Here is a 22,487-nt window from a genome sequence, read left to right as displayed (position 1 = left end):
CACGGAGGGCTGATGTTTCTGGAGTTCAGCACTGGTGTGATGTCGGAGAAAGTGGGTGTGGCTCCTCATCCTGTCTGAAACCAGCAGTAAAGGTTGCTCATGGCTGTGTTGCACATCTCTGTGACCTTAGTCTCTGGCATTCCCACTCCTGGGAGCTGAGGGCTGCACCTGCTTCTCAATCAAGAGCAAGGAAGCTACACAGAACTGTCTGTGCTTGGCTGGAAACCACATTTCTAGAGCGCTGGGTCAGAGTGGAGTATGTAGGATAGCACTGCCTTTCAAAGAATTACTACGACCTTCAACTGCACAAATTAAAAGACAAAGCTTGTCATGCTGTAATTTTAATCGATGGGGCTGGGTTAGGCATCTTAGTAGCTCTCATAACACCTGGTCCAGTCTCTTATGGTGAATCTTCAATAATAAATATTTGATTTAGAGATTAGGTTTCAAGATAAGGTACTCCTGGGGGAGGTAAAGGCAATCTAAAATTCACCTAAGGAACACAAAAGGGGTGACAGTAGGCCCTGGGAGGGGGCCTCCAGACCTGGGGCAAGTAAACAGACCTAGAGAGGGACATTTCGCTCATTCCCCGGAATAAGATGATTTAGGGCAGACTCTGGACAAAGATGGGAAGCACCTCGGGAGGGGAGAGGTGGCTGTTCCGGCGGACTGACGGCCCCTCTCCTGGAACTGGGATGGAAAACAAGAGGACTCTCAGGGGCTGGGGGTGTCTGGGCCAGGCGGGTCGAACGCCCAGGGCACTGCGCCCCGCAGATGTCGCTCCTGCAAGGAGAAGCTCTGGGTGCGTATGCGGCTTGTCACCTCCTGAGTGCGCAGTGTGAGCCCGAAAATGTCCTCGTGATAGCGTTGCTGATCCTGCGGGGAAAGGGCCGGAACGGGGGTCGGATCCAAGTAGGAGTGGGCCCCGCCCCGGGCATGACCCCGCCCCTGCATGGCCCCGCCCTCCGCACCCGCAGCACGCCGATGACGTCGCCGGCCTCGTCCAGCTCCATGTCGCCCTCCGTCGCTAGGATTCGCTGCACCGTCTGCAGGACGCTGGTTGCCATGGTGACGTCGCCGCACACAAACATGTGGCCCCGCTCGAGGCACAGCACGCGGTGCACCTCAGCAGCCAGCTCGGTCCGCAGGATGTCCTGCACGTAGGTCTGAGGGGAGCCGGGGTTAGGGGCGCGCCCGGGGGGAGGGGTTCTTGGAGGGAGGGTCCGGCCCTGGGGGCGAACAGTTTCTCCGCGGGCCCGGCGGCGCCTATGTGCGTGGCGTTGGGCTCTAGAGAGGTGGAGCCAAGCAAGGGGCGGGGCTAGGGTGAAGGTCAGGGGAACCGAAAGGCACGCGGGAGGGGCCGAGTGGGGGCGGGTGCCTGAGTGACGCCGGGGGTGGGGCGGTGCTGAGGGGCGGGGCGGAGGGTGCGCATTCTAGGGGGCGGGGCCGGGCCTGGGTCTGCGCGCCCTGCCGGAGCGCACCTCCGCCCTTCCCCGGTGCCCAGTCTCAGGTTACCCCCGCGCCCTCGGGGTGTCGCACCTTAGGGCTGTCGGGCTCCCGGGAGAAGGCGGTGAGGACGCGGCCAAAAACTCCGCGCTGCTGGGCATCCCGCACCTCGTCGCGGTAAAGGTGGTCGAGCTGGGAGCATCGGCAGCCGAACACCAAAGTCATGGGGGCGGGCTGCAGCCCTGCAAGCAGCACTGGGGCTTTGGAGAGCCCTCTCCCGGGGGCGCAGCCCTAGCGACATCTCCCACCGACTAACCTCGCCCAGGCGGATGGCCCACGCCTTTCGAATAGAAACAACCACTCTCGGCTGTCTAGCCTCCAGGAGAGTGCAGGATGCTCTCACAGAGACCTTGCCTGACCTGATTTACAGAGAAGACGCTCACAGAAAAGCAGATTACAATAGGTGGTGGCTCATTGGGTGGAATGACCAGTGGTGGCACTGCACTAGAACGTGGGGCTTCTGACTTAGAATTCCAAGCCCCTGGCACCATCTAACACGGAAGTTCCAGGACTCCCATCTAGCCCTGTCCCTGCTCCAACCCCATATTCTTGCACATCCTCAGCTTCCACATTGTCTGCCTTCCTATCAGTCACAGCCCTCTTCTTCTTTTTTTTTTTTAAAGATTTATTTATTTATTTATTTGAAAGAGAGAGAATGAGAGAGAGAGAGCACATGAGAGGGGGGAGGGTCAGAGGGAGAAGCAGACTCCCCGCCGAGCAGGGAGCCCGATACGGGACTCGATCCAGGGACTCCAGGATCATGACCTGAGCCGAAGGCAGTCGCTTAACCAACTGAGCCACCCAGGCGCCCTCAGCCCTCTTCTTTTGATTTACCAGCTGCCTTGCACACCCCATGTCCAGCCTGAACATCCTGTAGCTTCCTTGAGTCTTGGACACACTTAGGTGAGCTCCGGCACGGTGCCAAGTACACTTTGGGCATTTCTGCCTTCTGAGTCCTGGTCGCATCCTCTCCAGACTTCCAGTTCCCCTTGCCCCCTTGTCCTTAACCCAGTCCTGCACCTACTTTGTGTCTGGCCCCAGGAAGCCAGACCAACAGGGCGCTGCCCTCCCCTTGGTCTAATAAGCTTCTTTTCACCTCTGTGGCCCATTCCTTGCCCTCTTTCCTGCCTGGCTTCTGTCTTCCAGCCCCCGTCCCTTTCCCCCTAGATTTGTGTGATGCCCTCCTGTCTTCCGGTCATTCCCTTGGTCCCCAGTCTCACCTTTGCTGTCAATGTCGTGCAGCCGCTCCTGCCAGAATCCCCGGAAGGGGGCAATACCTGTGCCAGGGCCCACTAGGATGCAGGGCAAGCTGGGATCAGGCGGCAGTCGGAAGGAGGGAGCCCTAGTGGGGGAACATTCTGTCAGGGCCCTGTGCCTTCCCAGCTCCCACATTCTTACCAACTTCAACTCCAGAGGAGAACTCAACTTCCACCGGTGAATGGGTTGTCAAGTGCTTACGACATACTCTAGCTCAGTGTGGGCATGGTGCGTTTATGAAAAGAACTCTACTTGCAGGCAGAAACTCCCTGGACCTGTGTTTCTGGAGGTTGGGTCAAAGGGAATATGATTTAATTTGAATTGAAGAATGTTCTGATAGCTCAGTTAGGATACTTACAACATATGGGAAGGGAAGGACAGCTTTTGGTTCATAATGAATTCACTGAGTCTTTAACAATTTCAAATCCTAGCCTTAATGTTGGTATTTGGTTTGCATTTAGTAGATTGGTACAGTTTGTGATTTAGCCTCCTGGATGTGTTTGGGTTACTGGACCTAACTGGTGCCCGTCCTGGGGACTCCTTTAAGTCTCTCCGCATGCCCGCCCCCCCCCCCCCCCCCCCCCCCCCCCCCCCCCCCGTCCCCTGAGGCTTTGGGTCCTGGCTGCTGGATGGGGCAAGGCTACTGAACCCAGCACCAGGGAGGAGTATCCTGCAATCTTTTACTTTCTTTGAGTCCTCAGTGATACTGTGGTAACCTAACTAGCTCTCTCTGGACTAAGTGGGGACTTGGCCTTGAACAGGGCACCAGTTCCCAAGTGCCATGCCTCCCAATATCAGACTGACCCCAAGGATGTAACGAGGGGCATCGTGTACCTAAAAGCAGCAGGGCCTGCAGATTGAACCCCAGCCCTGTCTCTGGGAAGGGAAGCTTTGAGACAGGACCCTAAGTCCAAACTAGCAAAACACCCAAAGCTTAGTCAAAGTTCTAAAGTAGCTTACCCAGATACCGCATTCCCGAGATGTGTTAGGTGGGTCCTCCCTGCTCCCCATCACACCCCTCACCAAAACTCCCACCCTCACCCTGTGCAGCCCCTGCTGATTCCTCCATCTGTCCCTGGCCATCCATGTGGCACTTTGTCCACCCCTGCTTGGACAGACGCTCTCTTCTCGATGCCCCTTCCACCCCCGTCCCCTGAAGTACTCACTTACCCCCTGATGAAGCAGGGTATGGGATCCCCAGCCTTCAGTTGGCTCAGCCATGTGGAGCAGACTCCATAATGAAGGGGGCCCAGTCCATCTGGGGGTTGGGGAGGAGAGGGTGCCCATGAGGGGCCCATCCCAGGGTCACTGTGTGGCCCTGCCCCTGGCCTTCTATCACCTCACCCTGCGTCCTGTATGCCAGCACGGCTACTGTGAGGTGGATCTCTCCTGGGTGGGCGCTGGGTGCTGAGCTGACCGAGTAGTACCGGGGCTGGAGCAGGGGCAGCTGGGTGAGGAGCAGGGGGGCTGGCAGTGCCACCGATGGGAACTGCTCCAGCACCTCCAGCAGCGTGGGGCAGCGGAACCACTTCCAATCCTCGTAGCGCCGCGGGTCCTGGCGGGAGCAGGGTGCAATGGGCTCGGAACCTCCCAACCCTGCCTGCTGACCTCCCTTCTTGACTCCTCCTGAGCCGAGCCTCCTGGGGTTTCTCCCTCTTCAGTTCAGGCCAACAAACATTTCTTGAGCACCGAGAATTTAGAGCTGAATTAGTGACTCCAGAGCTGGGTCCGAAACCCCAGGGTGTGCTAGCCAGGCGGACCCACTTTCCCGCCTGGCTCATCCCGCTTCTCGAGCCCCTGCTGCCCACTGGGGCCGCCCGCACCTGGCTGAGGCTCTCGAGCTCCTGCTGTTCGCTGGACTCTTCGGCCAGGGTGCTGAGCAGCCGAAGGAGTTGAGGGCTGGGCGGGGAAGTGATGTCCAGGAAGAAGGTGAGAGCCTGGCGCAGCGTGCATGGGGGCAGCCGGGGGTCCCGGACCCAGCTGGGGGGCGGTCCACCTGCAGGTGATATACAGGGGAGGTCTGAGGAAGGGGCCACCTGGAACTGCAGAGTCTGAGGTGGTCATTGCTTTGGGGGTATCCCAGGACTGACCACGCCTTGTGTTTTATCAGAGACCTTGGCCTTGAACAGTGGTGGTGGGCCTGTCTGGGCAGCCCCTTTGTGTGTGTGTTTGGCGGCCTCTGCTTGGTTTGGGTTGGTCTGGGTTCTTATTTTAATGCCAGGCACCAACGTGGCAGGACATAGACCCGAGGCCAGCTACAGAGCGGGGTAGGCTGTCAGGAGGAGACTTTAGGGGGAGCCCAGAGTGGGGCAGCCTTTTGGGGGGAAGGGGCAGGTACTGAGAAAGGAGCCACGCTCTGTGGACCATCCAGCCACAAGGTCAGCCCGACAAGAGGGAGCACAGCCGGCTCTGAGCACAGGCATTACGGCTGTGAGGGGAGGTGGCAGTCCTCTACCAGGTCCTCAACTCACGGGGACCCTGAGGCCAGGGAGGTGAGCAGGCTGTCACTCATGCCCCAGACTGCCCGGCCTTACCAGGGCTGCCCTTCTCCAGCTGCTCCACGGCCACGGGCTCTCCTGGTGGAGGCGGGTCCTCCACGCGGCTCAGCAGCGCCTCCACGAGGCCGGGCCGGTTGGGCGGGCAGATACCTATGTGGTCCCCTGGCTGGTACTGCAGCGCCTCCTGGCCTCCAGTGTCTAGGCGCACCAGGATCGTGGCCCGGCTGCGGGTCAGGGGTTGGGGCAGTTAGAAGGGGGCAAGGAGGGCGTGGGCGGGAGCGTGCTGGGACAGAGGGGAGGGGAGGGGAGGCCAGGACAGGTGTGTGGGGGGGGCAGGGGGGAGGTGGTCCTCCTCACGTGGACTTGCTGCTTTGCAGGTTTTCCACTGAAAGGACCGTAGCCTGGAACATCTTCCTCCTGTGCACGTGGATCAGGCCTGGGGGGGGACTGAGACTGAGCTGGGAACCCGGCTGGGCCGCTGACAGTTAGTCCTGGGACCCTGGGAGCCCAGAGGGCCAGCGGGGTCAGGGGGAGGCCAGAGCCTCACCTGGCAGCAGCTGCAGGCCCTCGGCCTGGGCACTCAGCCGGTACCTCTGGCGCTTCCAGCTCCGTTTGGGGCTGAATATGTCCCGGGCGGCGGCCTTGGCATCCTGTCCCACGCAGAAAGTCTCACAGGAGGCCTGAGGGGCGAGGTGGTGAAGGCTGAGGGCCTCGGGCCACCAGGGAGAGCGGAGCAGGGAGGAACTCAGGGAGGCTGAGGCGGGAGGCTGAGCTGGGCTGTGGGGTCCCCAGAGGCCACCTTCCTTCTGTTCCTGGGACTGTTGGTGGCGGGGGGGGGGCTTTCACCTGCGGCCTCAGCAGCCCCAGTGGCTGAGGCTGACAGTGCCTGTTCTTTGACCCATTTCATGGCTTGGCCACTGCACTAGCTCTCCCTTTGCATATATTTACTCGTGTCACACCCACTGGTTCCGTAATCTGGTGAGTGGTACTCTCTCGGGGAGCGCGGTGCGCGGCACACGGTAGCACTCCGTGAATGCGGCTGTGCGCTCCAAGTGCGTTCAGATTCTGACTCCTCTACTTAACATTCCACATGCCTCACTGAGCTCTCTTTCCACCTCATTAGGTTCTGGGGAGGATGAAATGAGATGCTTTATGTAAAAACCCTACAGTGCTCCCGGGAGTGGGACACCAAATTTGGGTGGCTGTGGGAGGGGTCTCTGGCCGCTCTGTCCTTCTGGCGTTGCTCACAAGGGCTCGAGGGGCCCCTGGGGCCGGGCCCCAGGGAGGGTGCATATCCTATTGGTCTCTGTTCAGGTAGGAGTCCTGCAGACTGCTGGTCCCGGCCCAGGCTTGAAATCCAGGGCTCACCCATGATTGGTTGCTCCTTCTCCTCCCAATGCGTATCACCAGTCCTGTTAATCTTTCTTTTGTGTGTGTAAGGTCTTATATCTCTTCCTTCCTTCCTCGGCCCCCTCCCTTCCTTTCTAGCCCCACTGCTACCACCCTAGCTCAGTCAACGTCTTCCTGCTTTCCAGTTGGATATTCCTTTCGTTGACCCTGTGTCTCTAAAGCAGTATCCCTAAAACTTCACCTTGTGCTCCTTTTCCTGTTCTACCCCTAGCTTCCAGTCGCTTCCTTTCATCTGGATTCTTGTTTTCCTTCCTGTTCTGCTCCTCCCAACCTGAACCTATCTATTTCTTCAGCTTGACTTTCTCCTTCCCAGCAAACCCTCCACGTGTGCCAGGCTCCCCCGCAGCCCTCCTCAGTGCATGTCCCCCTCGGCTCCCTCAGGCCAGACCTGATAAACTCAAGCCTGGGAGCCCTGGGTGGGGCGAGCAATGCCCTGAAAGAGTGTTAGACAGGGAGGAGTCTGTTCGCCTCCAGGCATAATCCCCAGACCAGGCAGCGCTGCCTCTGGGGGAAGCCCAGGCTGAGAAAGTCACAGCCCTGGGATGCACCCCTCCTTGCACTTCCCTGAGCCAGGACGCCATCTGTCCAGGCACCTCCCCAAGCCTGTCTGGCTTCTGACTTCCTGTAGGTTCTGTGCTGGCCTCGGTTTCAGCCCTCGCCTCTGTCCAGCCTTCTCTTGGGCCTTACCCTCTCCCTCCACCCTGCCTGCCCTGCATGCTCACCCTCTAGGCTCCCACTCAAGGGCCCCTTCTGTGCCTGGCTGTGGCTCTACCTGCGGGCGCCCTTTCTGCTCTCCTCTGCCTGGGCCGGCCACCTCCCGTGTTGTTAGGGCCGCGTCATCCACTGCTCCGTACTGAGCCAGAAGGGCTGGCTGTACAGTGGTGAAATGAGGGTGGATTTTGGAAGGAACAGGATGAGACCAGAGAACCAAACAGAATCAGGACAGCAGCAAGGCCTCCAGCCTCAATGTTGCATGTCTCAAGGGGGAGGAGTGCAGGTGGGAGGGAGCCAGAATTGGGATGGGAGGCGAAGCCTGGGTCACATGTTTGAACAGGCCCAGGGGCTCACCTGGAAGGCGGCCTGGGCCCAGCCACGGAAGGCCTCCTCCTGGCCACACAACTCATCTCCCTGGCCCAGCTGCAGTAGCCGCTCCCCGCCCAGCTCTTCCAGCCGTGTGTCCACCGCACGAGCGAAGGCGCAGAAGTGGGGGTATGCCCGGGAGCCCAGGCCGAACACACAGAACCTGGGGTTCAGGGAGCCGTCACTGGAGCCCACACCTGTCGCCGCCCCCTGTATGCCCCGGCAGCTTGCTCTCCCGCCCATGCCTCCCCTCACTGCAGCTCCCACACCTGAGGGTACCCAGGGCCCCTGCACTGTCTGTGTTACTGGACTCCTTTCTCTTCCGCCTCCAGGAGGACACCAGCGGGTCTGAGCAGGAGACGCTGTTGAAGCGGATTTTGTAACTCCTGGCAAGAGAAGACAAAGACAGGGCTGTCCCAGAGAACTGGGAGCATGGCGCAGGCCCAGACACAGCCTGGGGACAGCTCCGGGGTCTCTACATCTGGGATAGGAAAGACCCTGCCCTTGGGCTTGGCTTTGTCTCCCTGGGGATCTCTGTGCTTTCAGGCCCCATTGTGCCTCCCTTCCCCTCTCTGAAGGGGACCTCAGGACTGACCAGCCCTCAGAGTTCCGGGGGCTGTGAATGGCCAGGTCACAAGGAAGGAGGGCATCCTGAGCTGTGATGGGGGTCCAGGCCTCCTCACATCTGTCCTCTAGCTTGTGGGAGGCACAGAGAGAGAACATTTCAGCCCTCCTTTCTTCACTGTCTCCACATGCCTCACAGCCCTCCCTCCTACCTCCCCCTAAGCTCCGAGCCCCACTCACTTGTGCTGTTCTGGCCGAGGGGAACTGTTGTAGGGGCCGGACATCTCCATGAGGGCCGCCGCAAAACTCTGGGGAGGGGAAGTGTCAGTATCATGGTTAGTTTTGTTTTATTTCAAACCACACAGAAGTTTAAAACTGCAGTCGGCTGATCCTTATTTATAAATTCTGATTTTAATTTGTTTTGAAAATTGTATTTATTTATTTATTTTTAAGATCTTATTTATTTATTTGACAGAGAGAGACGCAGCGAGAGAGGGAACACAAGCAGGGGGAGTGGGAGAGGGAGAAGCAGGCCCCCCACCGAGCAGGAAGCCCGATGCGGGGCTCGATCCCAGGGCCCTGGAACCATGACCCAAGCCGAAGGCAGACGCTTAACGACTGAGCCACCCAGCCGCCCCTGTTCTGAAAATTTTAAAACTGGTATTGGCTTTTTGAAAACATTACAGAACCATAAAGTAACAAAAGAGAAAAATCTGCCCTTACCTTTGCTCCAGTCCTTGCCCCCAAGGCATGTGCTCTGTGGACAGGTGTTTAACCTCCCAGATCTGTTTGGTTGTACTTCCACATGTATCGGCCTTTATAGTTTTTCCAACAAGTAAAAATGGGGCCACACCATACTTAGCTGCTTTTTCCTCAGCAACCTATCATGGACCTCCTTCCAGGTCAACACACCAAGACTGACCTCCTTTTGAATGGCTGCATAGTGTCCCCACATTTTCATGGACCACATGTAGGAGACTCGTCTGACTCAGGAATCTGGGTGGTCTGTGACCAATGCTCAAACATTTGTATATACACACACCCACCTTCTCTTTTGTGTGTTTTGGTAGGGTAGTCCTTGCAAGGGGAGTTGCTGAATCAGAATTTAAAGGCGGGATGAGGTGGGTGGTCAGATCTGCCCACAGCAGGAGAGTGCTCTTTGCTCACTCATACCAACACTGGATGTGGCCAGTCCTTAATGTTTCAGCCAACTTGACAGGTGGAAAACAGCCCTCAGTCTCCCTGCATTGCCTCCATCGCTAGTCGGTGGCACTGACATCTAGAAGGCTGAGCTATGTCATGTGCTGCCGCGAAAATAGCTAAAAGCTACGCGGAACACCTTCACACAGCAAAACCCAAAATGTGGCAAGCCTGGAACACCCCAGTGTTAGCCCTAGGTGCAATCTGGGTGGCGGGCCTTTACATTCACCCTAATTAGTGTGTACTACTTTAATTTTATTTTTTGAACCTTTTGTTGAAGTGTAACACGTTCAGAAAAGCACACATATCATAAACGTATAGCTTTCTAGATTTTCACAAACTGAACATGCCTGTGTCATCAGCATTGTCTCAGGAAATGTTGCCAGAACCCTAGAATTCAGCTTTGGACCCCTCCCAGTTACCACCTCCCACCCCGGGGGGGCAACCATTGGCCCAATTAAAACCAAGGATTCCTTTTGCCTCTTTCTGAACTTAATACAAAGTGAACCCTATGGTCCGATTCTGTTGTGTTTGGCTTCTTTCCCTCTACATTATATTTCCAGATTCACCTATGTCGTGTGGTTGTGATCCGTTCACCCTCATTGCTGCATAGAATTTGAATAGACCACAATGTATTTATCCAGTCTACTGTGGACAGTCATTGGAATTGTTTCCAGTGTGGGGCTATTATGAACAATGCTGCTATAAACATTCTTGTTAGTGGCTTTGATGAATATTTTCTGTGGGCCATATTCCTAGGTTTGCTCCATTAAAAAAAAAAAAAAAAGGAGTGAAATTTACATACACTGAAATGCACAGAACTTAGAGGTGCAGTTCAATCCATGTGGCTGTTTGGCAGTTTTTTTGGGTTTTTTTGTTTTTTGGTTTTTTTTTGAAGTTAAACATACATCTACCCGATGACCCAGCAATTCCACTCCTAGGTATTTATTCAAGAGAAATGAAAACATAAGCCCACAAAAGCTTTGCCCAAGAATGTTCATAACAGCTTTATTCATAATAGCCAAACCCTGGAAACGACCCAAGCGTCCGTCAGCAGGAGAACAGAGAAATAGTGTGTTCACAGAGTGAACGCTGCCTGCTGCTCGGCAGTAGAAAGGAGCAAGGCACTGAATCGCTCACAGTGAGATGAGCCTCAGACACGGGCCGACTCCTTACTGTGTGCTCCCCTTTCTGTGACATCCTAGAGCAGGCAAAACTAACCTGGCTGACGGAAGGGATGGACTAGGAAGGGGCTGGCTGGGGGCACTGACAAGGGGACTGCCTAGGTGATAGAAATGTTCTGTGTCTTCATAGGGTAGTGTAAATACCACTTTTATACTAAAAAAGGAAGTGATTCTGTTATTCTTTACAAGGCAGATCAGAATGACGGCTGAAATGGGCAGCACGGTCGGCGGGGCGGTCGGTGGGAACTTGCCTCAGAATTCTGCTTTGGGCTGCTTGAGGAGGTACCTAGCGCTCAGGAGGCATTTATCACCTAGAAGCTGCAACAGCCAAGGGCATGAGGAATGATTGTAGCCGGGGCCGCCAGGGACAGAGAAGCTGGAAAGATAATGGCTGATAATAAAGTGTTCAGTGGTGGAGCTCTAGTTTGTTTCTTTAAAGATTTGTGCGGAAAGTGAAGTTGCCTAATCTCTGTTGACATCTGAGCAGCGCTCTTTTCTTTTGTTAAGGAAAGAAGAAAAGAGAAAGCTGAAATTGAGGAGTAAGTGGAGTGTCGCTGTTTTTCTGACTAGTCAGTGCTTGGGAGCAGTCTGACCTCGTCAGCGAGCCAAGTGCCTTCCACATATTAAACACTTGCATGGATAATGGATATGACCCGGGGACACACTGTGAGGGGGTGGGGCTGGAGTATGGCTTGTGCAGGCTTTCGGGTCCCAGTGAAATGTCCACACTTGCACTCTGGGGGACTCTCAAGGCATCTCCACTCTCCATCATGGAGGTGGGGTTCCTGCCCAACCACCCCATTTTGAGTCTCCCCTCATTTCCAGTGGCCCCTTTCCTGCTGGGCCTCACCTCTCCATTCTCTGGGGGATCACCATTCCCAAATGTGCTGGTCACCACCAACACCAGCGTCTCATGCTCAAGGGACACCACATCGTACTCATCCATGCACAGGACCTGTGGACGAGGAGAAGACCGATGTCCCAGGGCCTTGGCCCCTGCTTTCCTGGCACTTCTACCCTGACCCTCCCTGGCAGGGCACAGCTCAGACCCTGACTCAGGCCTGGACTCAATCCCTGAATCCATTTGGATCCTGGGCTTCCTCCTGGGCTCTGACTTGTGACCCTCTTCTGTCCTCCAGGGCACATTTGAAGATACGGATGGGCCCCCTCCCCCTTCCCAGATCCCCACTCCACTGGGCTTAGCCCTACCCTGGGGTCGAAAGCCTTCCGGAAGAGTCTCCCCAGCTGCTGGGCGTAGCTCTGGGCCCGGCCGGTCTCGGAGCCATACAGGATGGTCGCCTTCACTCGCTTTGCCATCACGGTGCCCATGAGTGAGGCAGAGATCTTCACTGCACTGCAGGCGAGGGCAGGGTGAGGGCGGTCCCAGGCACACTGAGCCAGGGCCTCCCCAGGTGCATGGTCCAAGCAAGGTCTTGGGGCACTGGGTGGTGGGTGTGGGAGTTGGTGGGCCTTCCCATTGCTAGAGCTGGTCCCCTGGGTGTTGGGGGGGAAGGGCAGCGCTCCTAGGGCACCTACTTGGCCACTTCCTTAAAGGTCTTCTTCCTGGTGATGCCGGCACCCTTGGACGCACTCCCCTTCCACGGGTCTGGCTGCAGGGGAGTGATGGGGGGGAGTGGAGGAGGAGGTAAGTAAAACAAACCTTTGGAGGCCCCTGGGGGCTGCTTCGCTAGAGCTGGCCACAGCGGGCGAGAGCCAGCGGGGTGGGCACCTGATAGCGGAAGGCCGGGGACAGAACATAGTTGACCATCTCCTGATGGAAGACGGGGGTGAGGCTGCCAGAGATGGGGGGCACGATCCAGGCCCAGTCGGCAGGACAGCCCCCCCTAGCCTTCTGCTCGTTCTCCAGGTGCTTCATGAAGGAGGCGGTGGCAGCATGGTGGTCCACGATGGTCACTTTGGCCAGCTGGGGTTGGGGAGGCAGGGGCTTAGACTCAGCCCACAGACTCACACTTCTGTGACCCCAATCACCGCTGTGCCCTGGGTCACCCCACATCTAACACGTGCTGTGTTCTCCCACCATGCTGTCACCCCTGGCTGCAGCCGGCGTGGCGTGCCCAAAGCTCAGCAGTAGCAGCTCCAGTCTCCCATGTCTGTCTGTCCTGCCCCTGAACCAAAACATCCTAAACTCTGGCCAAGTTCTCAGCAAGTGCTAGTTTCCTCAACCAACAATGCTGAGCAGGCCTTCAGTCCTGGAGTTGGCGTTTCCAGGATCCAGGGGGTCCCACACATCACAATACCCACTCTGCCCTGGGGGCCTGCATTACTGAGCATGTCCCAATCAGCAGGGCTCCAAGCACACTCTACCCCCATATTGTGGCGCCTGGAATAGTAGGTGCTGTGTCCCTAGAAGCGCAGGCCCAGTGTGCCCCGTGGACCGTGGTACTCCTTCCAGCTGTGTCCAAGCCCTGCCCCCGTCTCTAAGTGCCTCCCTCTTTTCCAGCCCCAGCGCCAGCCCCTTCCCTCCTGGCCGGTCTGGGTCTGTGTACCTGGTAACTGTGCAGCACGGCCAAGTTGATTTCCACCGCTGCCTTGTCTTTCCACAGCGATGAGGTTGTCCTGGTATCCAAGTCCATGCAGACCGCCACATCCTGGGAGCGGGGGTGCAAGGCATTGGTAGGGACAAGTTTGGGGGCAGTGGACGGAGAACATCTTTGTATGGAACTCATGACTAGAAGGAGTGAGGGTGGGTAGGTGGCCGTCGAGAGGCCAGACTGCTTAATTTGGGGCCGGTTCAGGTTCTTGCCTGCAAAGGCACCCCTGAGCAGAGAGGGACCCTGGGCCAGTTACTTCTCTGCCTCGGATCTTAACTTCTCATCTCTAAAATGACACTGTTTGCAAGATCTGCCTTGAGAATCTGAGGAAAGCTATAGAACTATAGATCCCAGAAAAATAACTGCATATTTGTACCCATGCATGTACACCCCTTTGCCCCAAATTCGCCGTCCCGGAGCCCTCCAGAATTCTAGTGTAGGAGGCAGCCTGGACCTCACTCAGGTTCTCCCAGTTGCTGACAGGGTGGGGACCTATTTGCGAGTCACAGGCTCCAGCCCAAAGGGGATGCATCTCCTTCCCTACCCACGGGCCCTCACCTCCAGAATGTTATATCGGTGAGGGTCACACAGATTCCGCGTGCCAATCTCAGTGCTCATGTACCAGCCGCTGAAAGGGGCTGCAGGGAACTCCAGTCCCCCGATTTCCAGTAGCATGTTGCTCACCGCTGGGAGGGCATACCAGCGCAGGCCCAGGGCCGCAAACCACTCCAGCCTGGGGGTGTCCGGGCGGGGGATCAGGCTGCCTGTGGAGCCTGGCCTGCCTGGCCACCCCAGGGCAGCCCCTCCTCCACCTGATCCCAGTCCCTCTCATGCTCACGTGGGGTGTTCCAGGGGCACCTCGAGGACCAGCTCGGGGGGCAGAGCAAAGAGTTCTGGGGGCTCATCTGGGGCCTGGAGCAGTAGGGGCAGCACGTCAAAGCGGCTGTTTCCTGGGGTCCAGCCGTGCTGGATGCAGAGCTGGTGGGGAGCAGGGCCAGAGGTGGGTCTGAGAGGCCCAGCCTCCTGCCCTCCTCGGGGACGCCCTTCATTGGCATCTCCCTCCTTCATCTCAGAGTCCCCCATCCCTGCTCCACCGGCCACTCCTTGGCTGGACCACCACGCCCCCTCACAGAGTCCTCATTGGCTGGCCTCCCCCTGCTCTGCCTCTCTGGGCCCACCTCAGTGATCTCCACGTTGGCTGGGTCCCCCCGCACCGAGCCGTCCTGCTGCCTGTAGCCCGCATAGCGCACCAGTTGGCTGTTCCAGATTCGGAAGTCTCCGCGGCCTGGGGCGCGCTGGGGGAACACTGTGATGGCCGAGCTGACACATGAAGACGACAGGTGTCAGAGCCCTGCCTTCACTGTCACGGCGGGGAGGGGTGGCATCTGGCGCAGTGTAGGGGGCACTCACCGGAGGTTGCCCCGGTTCGTGGCATACTTGATGTGGTTGCAGATGTAGGTGAACATCTCCTGGGCAGAGCTGCAATCCCGGGCATCGAACACCTGAACCAGCCGAGGCAGGGGGATGGGGGGCGGTGGGGGGGGGGAGAAGGGCTCTTGAGTCTCAGCTCTAGGAGAAGGTGAGGAGGCAGGGGAGGGAGTAGCCACCTCCTCTGCAGCCTCCAAAGGCTGCCGGGGTCACTCGTCACGGTTCTTTCTCCTCCGGGGAGCCTCCCTGACCATCTGCACCCACACTGACCCCGCCTTCTTCCCCTGCACCCCACACACCCAACGTAGCCTGGTCTGCTTCTTATCTCCTTGCTGGGACATCTCCCCACCCCTGCAGAAGCTGACTCAGTACCTGATACAGAGGAGGGACCCAGTCACTGCCAAACTGATGATTGGGGAAGGGCACCAAGTGGCAGGGAGGCCACCTAAGGGTGTGGGTGGTGAGTTCCCCATTACCCACGGCGCTCAAGCAAAGGCAGGTGACCCCAGCCAGTCAGCAGACTCTCCTTGAGCACACTGATGATGGGAAGGCGGTTGGCCGCACTAGGTGGCTAGCTGTCTAGGGAGTCTGCCCATCCTGACATTCTGATGCTAGGAGAAGCACCTTGACTGGCTGAGTGGGGCCACCAGCAGGGAGCTGGGAGGTCCCTTGCTTGCTTGTGTTAGTGACAGAAGCAGGGGGTGGCAGTGGCTGGTCTGGGGCCAAGGAAGGGGTGTGGCAGTGAGTGGGATCCAATATGGAAGCTCTGATGGGTTCAAAGTTGAGCTAGAGCTTTGAACAACTTCAAGGGGGTGCAAGTATCAGACAGGATCGTTCTTTTATTGGAGGCTCCTTTGGGGATTTACTGAGCATGTGGCTTCATTCCAAATTCTTTGGTGGCCGGCTACAGCTAAGGAGGCCCAGGTCATGGATTAAGTTCCCCTGTGGGTCAGCTTGCTTATCTTAGGCCATTTCAGGGGTTGGAGTGTGAAGGAGGGTGTGAGGCCAAGGTGCTGGAGGACTGGACTGGACAAGTGGGACCCACAGGGAAGAAGCAGAAAGGGGCCTTTTCCAGAAGAATGCTTCTGTTGCTCAGACAACTCCCCAACCCCCCCCCCCCCCCGACCCGATCACTGCCCAGCTGTCCTCACTGACTCAGTATGTTTGGGTGTTTCTCTCCGCAGCCAACCAAGGCATTGATATGGGGCTTAACAACCAGGTGTTAGCTATTGGGCTGAGGGCTCCCCAGGGGTACCAATCTCTAAGGGAATGGGCAAGGATCTCCCCACTGCTTGGGACCCTATAGGGGGTCCTCAGGAGCTGCCCTCACTGCTCCTTTCCTTTTTTCTCTCCCCCAGTCCCAATCCTGGGTGCTTGCTGGCCAGCCACACCTGCAGCTTCCCCCACTGGATCCGGCCCACACAGCGCGGAGCATTTCGCCAGGCCTGCTTGGCCCCGAACACCAGCTCACTCTCCCGAAGCTGGTAGGTGCCCGTGGCTGCTACCTCCGCTTCCACCTCCTGAAGCCTCTGCTCATGGGCCTGGGAGCCGCTCCTGTTGTGGAGAGGAGAGCAGAAGAAAGTCATATTGGGGGGAGAGGTTCCCCAGGCTTTGTGTGGGTGTTGGGGGGAGGCTGGTGGGTGCTGGTGTCAGGGTGGGGGATGGGAGTGGGGGATGGGAGTGTGTCCTGGGGAAGGTGATCATCCTTTCGCGGGCTCAGCAGGACCAGGGGCCCACACCAAAGGACAAGGGTGGGCTGTGGGTCTCAAGGCACGGTCTCACCTCTTGATGGAGCTATAGTACTGGTTGATGAAGTCCCTGGCCTGGCTCAGCAGCTGCTCAGGGGGTGGAGGGTCCTGAGAGGGCCGGCTCTGCAGTTTCCGTGGAAATACCAGAGAGCCCAGGCAGCGTCTGGGGGTGCAGGGCCCATCCTGGGTTGGGGTGGAGGGCAGAGGCAGAGAGAGCAGGGTGTATGGAGATCAGGACCAGGTCAGGGTGCAGAGGCAGGGTGGGGAGCCAGGAGGGTGGGTCTGCGCAGGTGTGGGTTGAGGGCTGGGGCTGGGACTGGAAATCGGGGTGAGGTTGGGTTGGGCTTGGCTGTGGCAGGACTTGGGGCAAGGGCTAGGACTCACCAGAGGTCCCTGTGTGTCCCTTAGCTCCTCTGGCTCTTCCCAGTGTCCCTTTGAGTTCAGGAGGGGACTGGCCGTAGCCACACTGACCCTGACGTGGGATGGGGAGGGCTCCCGGCCTTACCTGCTGTGACTGGGCACTTAGGGTGTCGTAGGTGATGCTCCCCACCTCCCAGTTCTTCACACGAGGGAACTTGGGCCCGTCCGGTGGCCGGGTGAGCGGGGGGCTGCTGGGACCCAGGGGAGCGGTCATGGGGGAGGAGTGTATTTCCTTCTGGATGTGCCCCTAGAGACCCCCTCCGGCAACATTAATAACCCCAGTGACTCTTGCTCGCCTGCCTCACGCTTCCTTACATTTCCTCCGTCCACCCTCACAGCCACCTTAGGAGGGAGACGGTATCGGCATCCTCATTTACAGACGAGGGACCTGAGGCTCAGAAAAGTTAGGAATCTTGCCAGAGGCCCAATGGGCAGGATCAGGTCCCTTCAAAACCCAGGCCTGCCTGTCTCTTGTGTTGCCAGAGCCTGGGCTGCCCAGGGCAGCAGCGCCGAGCTCCTGAGCTCCTGACCCAAGGCTGGGGCCTCGTCCCTGTTCAGGGCCCACCTTGCCTCTTCTGGATGTGGGGTGTCCCACCCCCTGGAGTTGTGAGGATCCCTACTATGAGGGGGACGGAGCCCGTGGCTGAGCTGAGGGAAGCCCCCGCAGGGATTCCTCAGCCCAGATTTCCCTCCCCACTCATGCCCCTCCTGACAGTAACCATCGTGTGAAGGGAAGCCTCAGAGGCCTTATCACTTCCTCCCAGAGGCTGAGGCCTGCGTCGGGGAGGAAGGGAGGGACTCGGGCCTCGGGTGCGCCTGTGCGGAACCTTCCCCACAGAGCTACCTCCAGCCCCTGGCCACCCTGCCTGGCCTGGCACCCCACCTGGCCTCCAGCTGCCCTTTCTCTCTTCTGGGGGCTGAGGAGGCCAGGTTAGTTTCGGGATTGACGGCCACTAGGAGGTGGGGCCAGGAGTCGAGGAAAAGGGCCTGTTGGCTCCGTCTTTCCAGCCCCCCACCCCAAGGGCCTGAGTCCCCTGAGCCAGCTCTCTCCCACTTCTGTGAGTGGGTCTTCTCACTCCCCTGTAACTATCGTCCCCAGCCTCTTTTTTTCTGTTAAATAATCACCAGTGTTTGTTGAAGGCTTGCCATGAGCTAGAAACTTATAACAATTCCATGGAGTAATCACTGCTCTGTCCTTATTCCATATACATGAAGGCTCAGAGAGGTTAGGTGACTTGCTCAAAGTCAGACAGCTCTTGGCAGCAGAGCAGCATTCAAACCTGGTCACCTGGCACCCTTACCCCCTGCTTTCACCTGTTGCCTGCCGGTCCTGATCCTGGTCCCTAACTGAGGCTCCCTGATTGTCCTGTTCTTCCCGTACTGATAGCCCTTCTGTGTGGGGGCCCCGGCCCTCCTGGCTGAGCTACAGGCTCCAGCCCTTGCCAGCCCGGGGCTCCTGGGCCAGACACCCTCCCTCCTGCCCCCGGCTTCGAGCCGCCTGGGCCCTTACCTGAGGTCTGGTGCGGGTGGGGGTGCGGGTGCAGGTGCGGGTGCCCTGCTGGGCTCTGAGGAGGTCGGGGAGGCAGGGCCCTGCTTGCCGCACAGCCCCAGGCCCAGGCCCAGCCCCAGGCCACACGGGGGCCCGGGCTCCTGGCCCACACTCTTCAAGTTGCCCATGTTCAGCCTTGCCTCAGCTCTGGCCCTCCAAGCGGAGCCCAGACCTTTTCCTTAGGAAGGGGAGGGGGCAGTGGGAGGGGGCTCTGTGGTGCTGGCCCTTGCCCCGCCCCTGCCCCACACACAATGGGACAGGAACAAGGCAGGCTGGGAGGCTCTAAAGCCTCGGCTCCATGCCCGCCCACAGGGTGGGGGGCCGGACGCCTGGGTTCCGCTCAGAGGACTGGGACTGATAAGTGGGAAGCCAGGTGTTCTTGGAGCCCTGGGGCTGGAGTGCAGGAGCAGGGGTGTGTGTGTGGAGGGGTAGGTGGGGGTCGGGGGTAGGGGTGGGGTTGGCAGGGTGGACAATCAGGGTCAGAGAGGTTCTTGTGTGTTGTCTGGCCAGAGCAGAGGACTTCCACCTTGCCCTTGCTGGCCTTGCTCTGAGGGGTTGGGGGGGAGGTGAGCACCGTGTCAACATCAGGGGATGGTTCCCAGACTCTGAGTGACCACAGGGACCTCTCGGGTCACTGCAGATGCTCTTGTTCCCTGCCCTGTCTACAGCTAAGCGCTCCTGGACCCCCACCTTGGAGTGCTTTGGAGGTCTTGGGGATACAGTTCAGCAAAGATGCAGTGACCCTTTGTCCTTGAGTCTGGCATTAGGGTATCCCTTCCCCTCCCAGCCCCAATTTCCTGGAACCCCCGCCCCCCCATGACTCAAGTGGGGGACACAAAAGAGCAGGAAGCTGCCATCCAGGGCCTCCACCCCCACCCTGTCATCCAGTGACGCATGCTTCCCTGGGGGTGGTAGGTCAGCAGATAGACCCAGCAGTCAGTGCCGAGCAGGGACTGCCCAACTGGGAAGATCTTGGAGCCCTAGCAAGAGCATGGGGCTAGGGAAACTACAGTTCCCAGAGTGCAGATGGTGCACACCAGCTCTCTTCACGTACCTTGGGCAGTCGTGCAAACTGGGGTTTGTAGTTCTAAGCCATCGGGGGGCTGGGGAAAGTCCGTGAGCTGGGGCATCTGGGTCTGCAGGGGTCTGAGCCTCGTGGATGTGAGACCACAGAGACTAAGAGAAACTGTGGGCAAGAAACAGGAGTGCAGAGACTGTGGGAGAGGCAGAGACTGGGAGAGGCAGACAGGCAGACAAACAAGCACGTAGATTTGTGTTGGCTGGACTCCTTTGCAAAGCAGGAGAGGATAAGATTGGGGTGGGCCTGGGTGGGAGCCGGGCAGGCGGATCGGCCGGAAGGGACAGGCTGTGCTGCGAGCGCTGGGGTCATACCAAGAAGTTAGGGTCGGCCAGTTTGGGGGGAGGAGGGCGAGGGGACCTCGGATCCATGGAGAGGCCTGAGCTCCTGGACACCTGGAGGGCTTCGCTGCCCCTCTCTCACAAAGGGGCAGGTGGGAGTCAGAAGCACAAGGCCTATGCTCAGTCCAGACCTGTCCCTAGGTCCCTGGAGCCTGGGGCTCCACCCCACTCACCCCCCCTTTCCCAGCAAGGCAGGAGGCGGATCCAGGCCCCTACCTCTCAGACATTTTCACCAGACCCCACTTCTGGTTCCCATTCAGCCACTCCCTAAAATGCACATGACAGGGAAGGACTCCTTTACCTACACTCCGGGCAATGGAGCAGTGGCTGGCCTCCTCAGGGACAAGGTGACAACAAGCATCAGATGCTGAGTCCCCCAGAGCGCTTGCCTGCACCATTTACCAAGCCACTCCCTGTGGCCTCCTGACCTTGGGACCGCCCCTCCCCTTTGTGCTTCCCACTGCTGCTAGAATCATCTCAAAAAGCAGGGCTTACCTCTTGCCCTGGCCCTCCCTGAAACCTTCCACCCAAGGCCAAGGCCCAGCACCACCCTGGCCCAGCCCTCGATTTCCCAAGTATGCTGCTCACACCTTCTGTTCTGGACAAAGGGGCTTCCTCATGGATCCCCAGACAGTTTTCAGGCCCTTGCCTGTTGCCGTCCCTCGACCTCACCCTTTGCCCTCTGACTAAAGAGAATCTTTCTTCCTCTTCCTCATGGCTCAGCCTGGCAGCTCTGGAGGTAACCTGCCCAGGTCTCCCTTCCAGAGAGAACCTGCTACAGGAACTGCCTGCCTTCGGAATCTGCCCAGGGTTCAAGGCCCACATGCTTCCCTGGAAGCTTTAGTCTCTGAACCGTCGGGGGTCTGTGGGCTCACCATTTCTGCCCAGCCGGCACTCCTCTGTGGCCAGTCTTGATGCCGAGCCCCTGTTGGCCTGGCAGAGAGCTTCTCAGAGCTCACTGTGCTCTGAGCCTCTTCCTCGCTGATTCTTCTTCCTTCTCTCCTTCCATAAATATCAGACCTGCCTCCTGTTCTGGAGGCTTCCCCTGCCTCCCCGTTATCTTTTGCAGACACGACCCCCAATCAGTCTCTTATGAGATGTCCAAGATGGGGCACTTTCTGGCCACAAGGGGATCGGGGACAGTTCAACACTGATGTTGATTTGGGCCGAGGGAGCCATGGCAGAGGTTTTAGGAAGAGGAGAAAGGGTCAAAGGAGAGACAGAGAAAGGCTTTGTCTGGGAAAGTTTTCTTCTCCCACTTTTCCTAGGGCTGTGGCTGGCATTGGCCCAGTGTCCTAACTTCCACTGAGGGACTCTAGCCTTCCCAAATCTCCCAGATGGGGAGATGGGGCCTTTCTCTTTCCTCCCCAGGGCCCTGCCCAGTCTTGTCTCTCTCCACCTTGCTCTTTGTCCGTCATCCCTACTAGGGCATTAAGGCTTACGCGGCTCAGTGGCCCACTGCTCTTATTAGCAACTGCACTTTGAAGAGTAATTTCTGAAAAGACAAAATTTTCAAGACCCACAGACTTGAAGTTCCACTGAGAGGCAAGCAATTTTAGCTTTGAATTGTGGGATTTCAAGCTGGAAGGTCTTTGGGAGCCCAGCCCCTGGATCTCGGGGATTGGCTGTGTTCTTTGTCATTGGGAAGGCTGGTCCAGACCCCATCCCCATCTACCCTGGTCAGTGCAGGTGACAGACCCTTCTGTGGGTAAGTAGCCAGGCCCATGGCTCTTCCTTTAGAAGGAGGCAAATCTTTTTCCTGTCTTCCCTTCAAAGCAGAGCCCTGGGCAGGGCTTGAGATGGGATGCCCTGAGCTTGGGGGAGGGAAGGCTCTGGCCTTGAAGTGGGTGTGTGGGGCTGTGGGGGCTGTGGAGGGTGGCGGGTGACGGGAGCGGAAGGCCCTGACTCTTTATAGCCCAACCCGGAGTTGTTCAGTGTGAGCTGGAAGTGCCCCACCCTCCCCACTATGAGCAGCTTCCTTCCTGCCTGCTGGCAAGGCCTGGGTGGGGAGCTGAGGGAAAAGGAGGCAAGGGAAGGGGGGGAAGCCAGCTGAGGGAGGGGAGCAGCCCTTCTTTAGTTTAGGAGCCTCTGTCTGATGTAACTCACGCTGTGCTGGGAGGTTGGGTTCGGAGCTGAGAGGTTTGCCCAGCTTCCCGATTGCAAGGTGGAGCTGGATATTTCAGGAAGGGCTTTGGACAGGGTCTGGGGTATTTAGGGCTCAGGCAGTGGGAGATGTTGCCTGTCTAAAAGGGGCTCCTGAGCGGGCACTGGGGAGCCATCATGCAGCCTCAACCCTTCTTGAGGAAGCCACATGAGGGCAGCAGAGAGCCGAAGAGAAGAGGTTGGAGCAAAGGCCCGGGTTCAGGCGTCCCTAGACAATGATACCCAGAATGAGCGAGGGCCCAGTGGCACGTGCCTCTGGGCCCAGCTGGAGTGGGGGTCCACCTTAATCTTCTGGGACCCTGAAGTGGTTCATCTGCATAAGCCTGAAGGTCCTGATGATGACTCTGGGACCAGCCCACTCCAGGAGAACAGGGGTATCTTCTCTTGGGAAACCTCCCTGCTTCTGCACAGACCATACCAGGTAGGGTGAATCGAAGGCACAGGGAGTGATGTTCAGCACAGCCGGAGGCGTGAGCATCAGGGGCCATGGCTCCCGAGGGAGGAGGCAG

General features: G+C 58.2%; 2 protein-coding genes across 5 annotated transcripts in view; one reads left to right on the top strand and one right to left on the bottom strand.

Moving 5' to 3' along the window:
• Positions 1–312: 312 nt before the first annotated feature.
• Positions 313–18,560, bottom strand: NOS3 (nitric oxide synthase 3). 4 transcript variants are annotated; one of them, XM_025862201.2, is made up of 26 exons: positions 18,358–18,560; positions 16,933–17,038; positions 16,462–16,610; positions 16,071–16,233; positions 14,662–14,753; positions 14,430–14,571; positions 14,090–14,229; positions 13,810–13,984; positions 13,207–13,308; positions 12,429–12,623; positions 12,236–12,309; positions 11,909–12,053; positions 11,550–11,654; positions 8,556–8,623; positions 8,021–8,137; positions 7,740–7,914; positions 5,809–5,941; positions 5,619–5,697; positions 5,298–5,485; positions 4,587–4,759; positions 4,108–4,318; positions 3,934–4,021; positions 2,727–2,848; positions 1,540–1,688; positions 972–1,166; positions 313–876 (listed from the first exon to the last, which is right to left on the bottom strand). In XM_025862201.2, exons 1-26 carry the CDS (start codon positions 18,522–18,524, stop codon positions 715–717), a joined length of 3,615 nt encoding a protein of 1,204 aa, XP_025717986.1. In that variant the 5' UTR covers positions 18,525–18,560; the 3' UTR covers positions 313–714. The 4 variants fall into 4 exon arrangements, with proteins under 4 accessions (XP_025717986.1, XP_073743613.1, XP_025717987.1 ...); XM_025862202.2 differs by having other exon boundaries at positions 314–876; positions 16,933–17,035; XM_073887512.1 differs by lacking the exons at positions 13,810–13,984; positions 14,090–14,229.
• KCNH2 (potassium voltage-gated channel subfamily H member 2) overlaps positions 1,053–22,487 on the top strand; it is a 63,163-nt gene continuing 41,728 nt past the window's right edge. The window contains exons 1-2 of the mRNA XM_073887515.1: positions 1,053–1,160; positions 16,038–16,163. The gene's annotated coding sequence lies outside the window, so the exon portion shown is untranslated. The remainder of the gene's footprint in view (positions 1,161–16,037; positions 16,164–22,487) is intronic.

Source organism: Callorhinus ursinus, unplaced genomic scaffold, assembly GCF_003265705.2.
Source record: "Callorhinus ursinus isolate GAN/ISIS: 27379988/994484 unplaced genomic scaffold, GSC_fseal_2.0 scaffold80, whole genome shotgun sequence".
In the NCBI taxonomy this organism is placed as follows: domain Eukaryota; kingdom Metazoa; phylum Chordata; class Mammalia; order Carnivora; family Otariidae; genus Callorhinus; species Callorhinus ursinus.
The sequence above is the reverse complement of the archived record's forward strand: the minus strand, read 5'-3'. Positions and strand labels throughout refer to the sequence as shown.

Excerpts from the sequence above, each read along its gene's own strand:
- NOS3 (XM_025862201.2), bottom strand. The coding sequence starts at position 18,524 with ATGGGCAACTTGAAGAGTGTGGGCCAGGAGCCCGGGCCCCCGTGTGGC. Across the intron at positions 13,985-14,089 it reads GTGCCCCTGGAACACCCCAC|GCTGGAGTGGTTTGCGGCCC; the intron begins GTGAGCATGAGA and ends GGACACCCCCAG. Across the intron at positions 12,054-12,235 it reads ACCTTTAAGGAAGTGGCCAA|TGCAGTGAAGATCTCTGCCT; the intron begins GTAGGTGCCCTA and ends CCTCGCCTGCAG.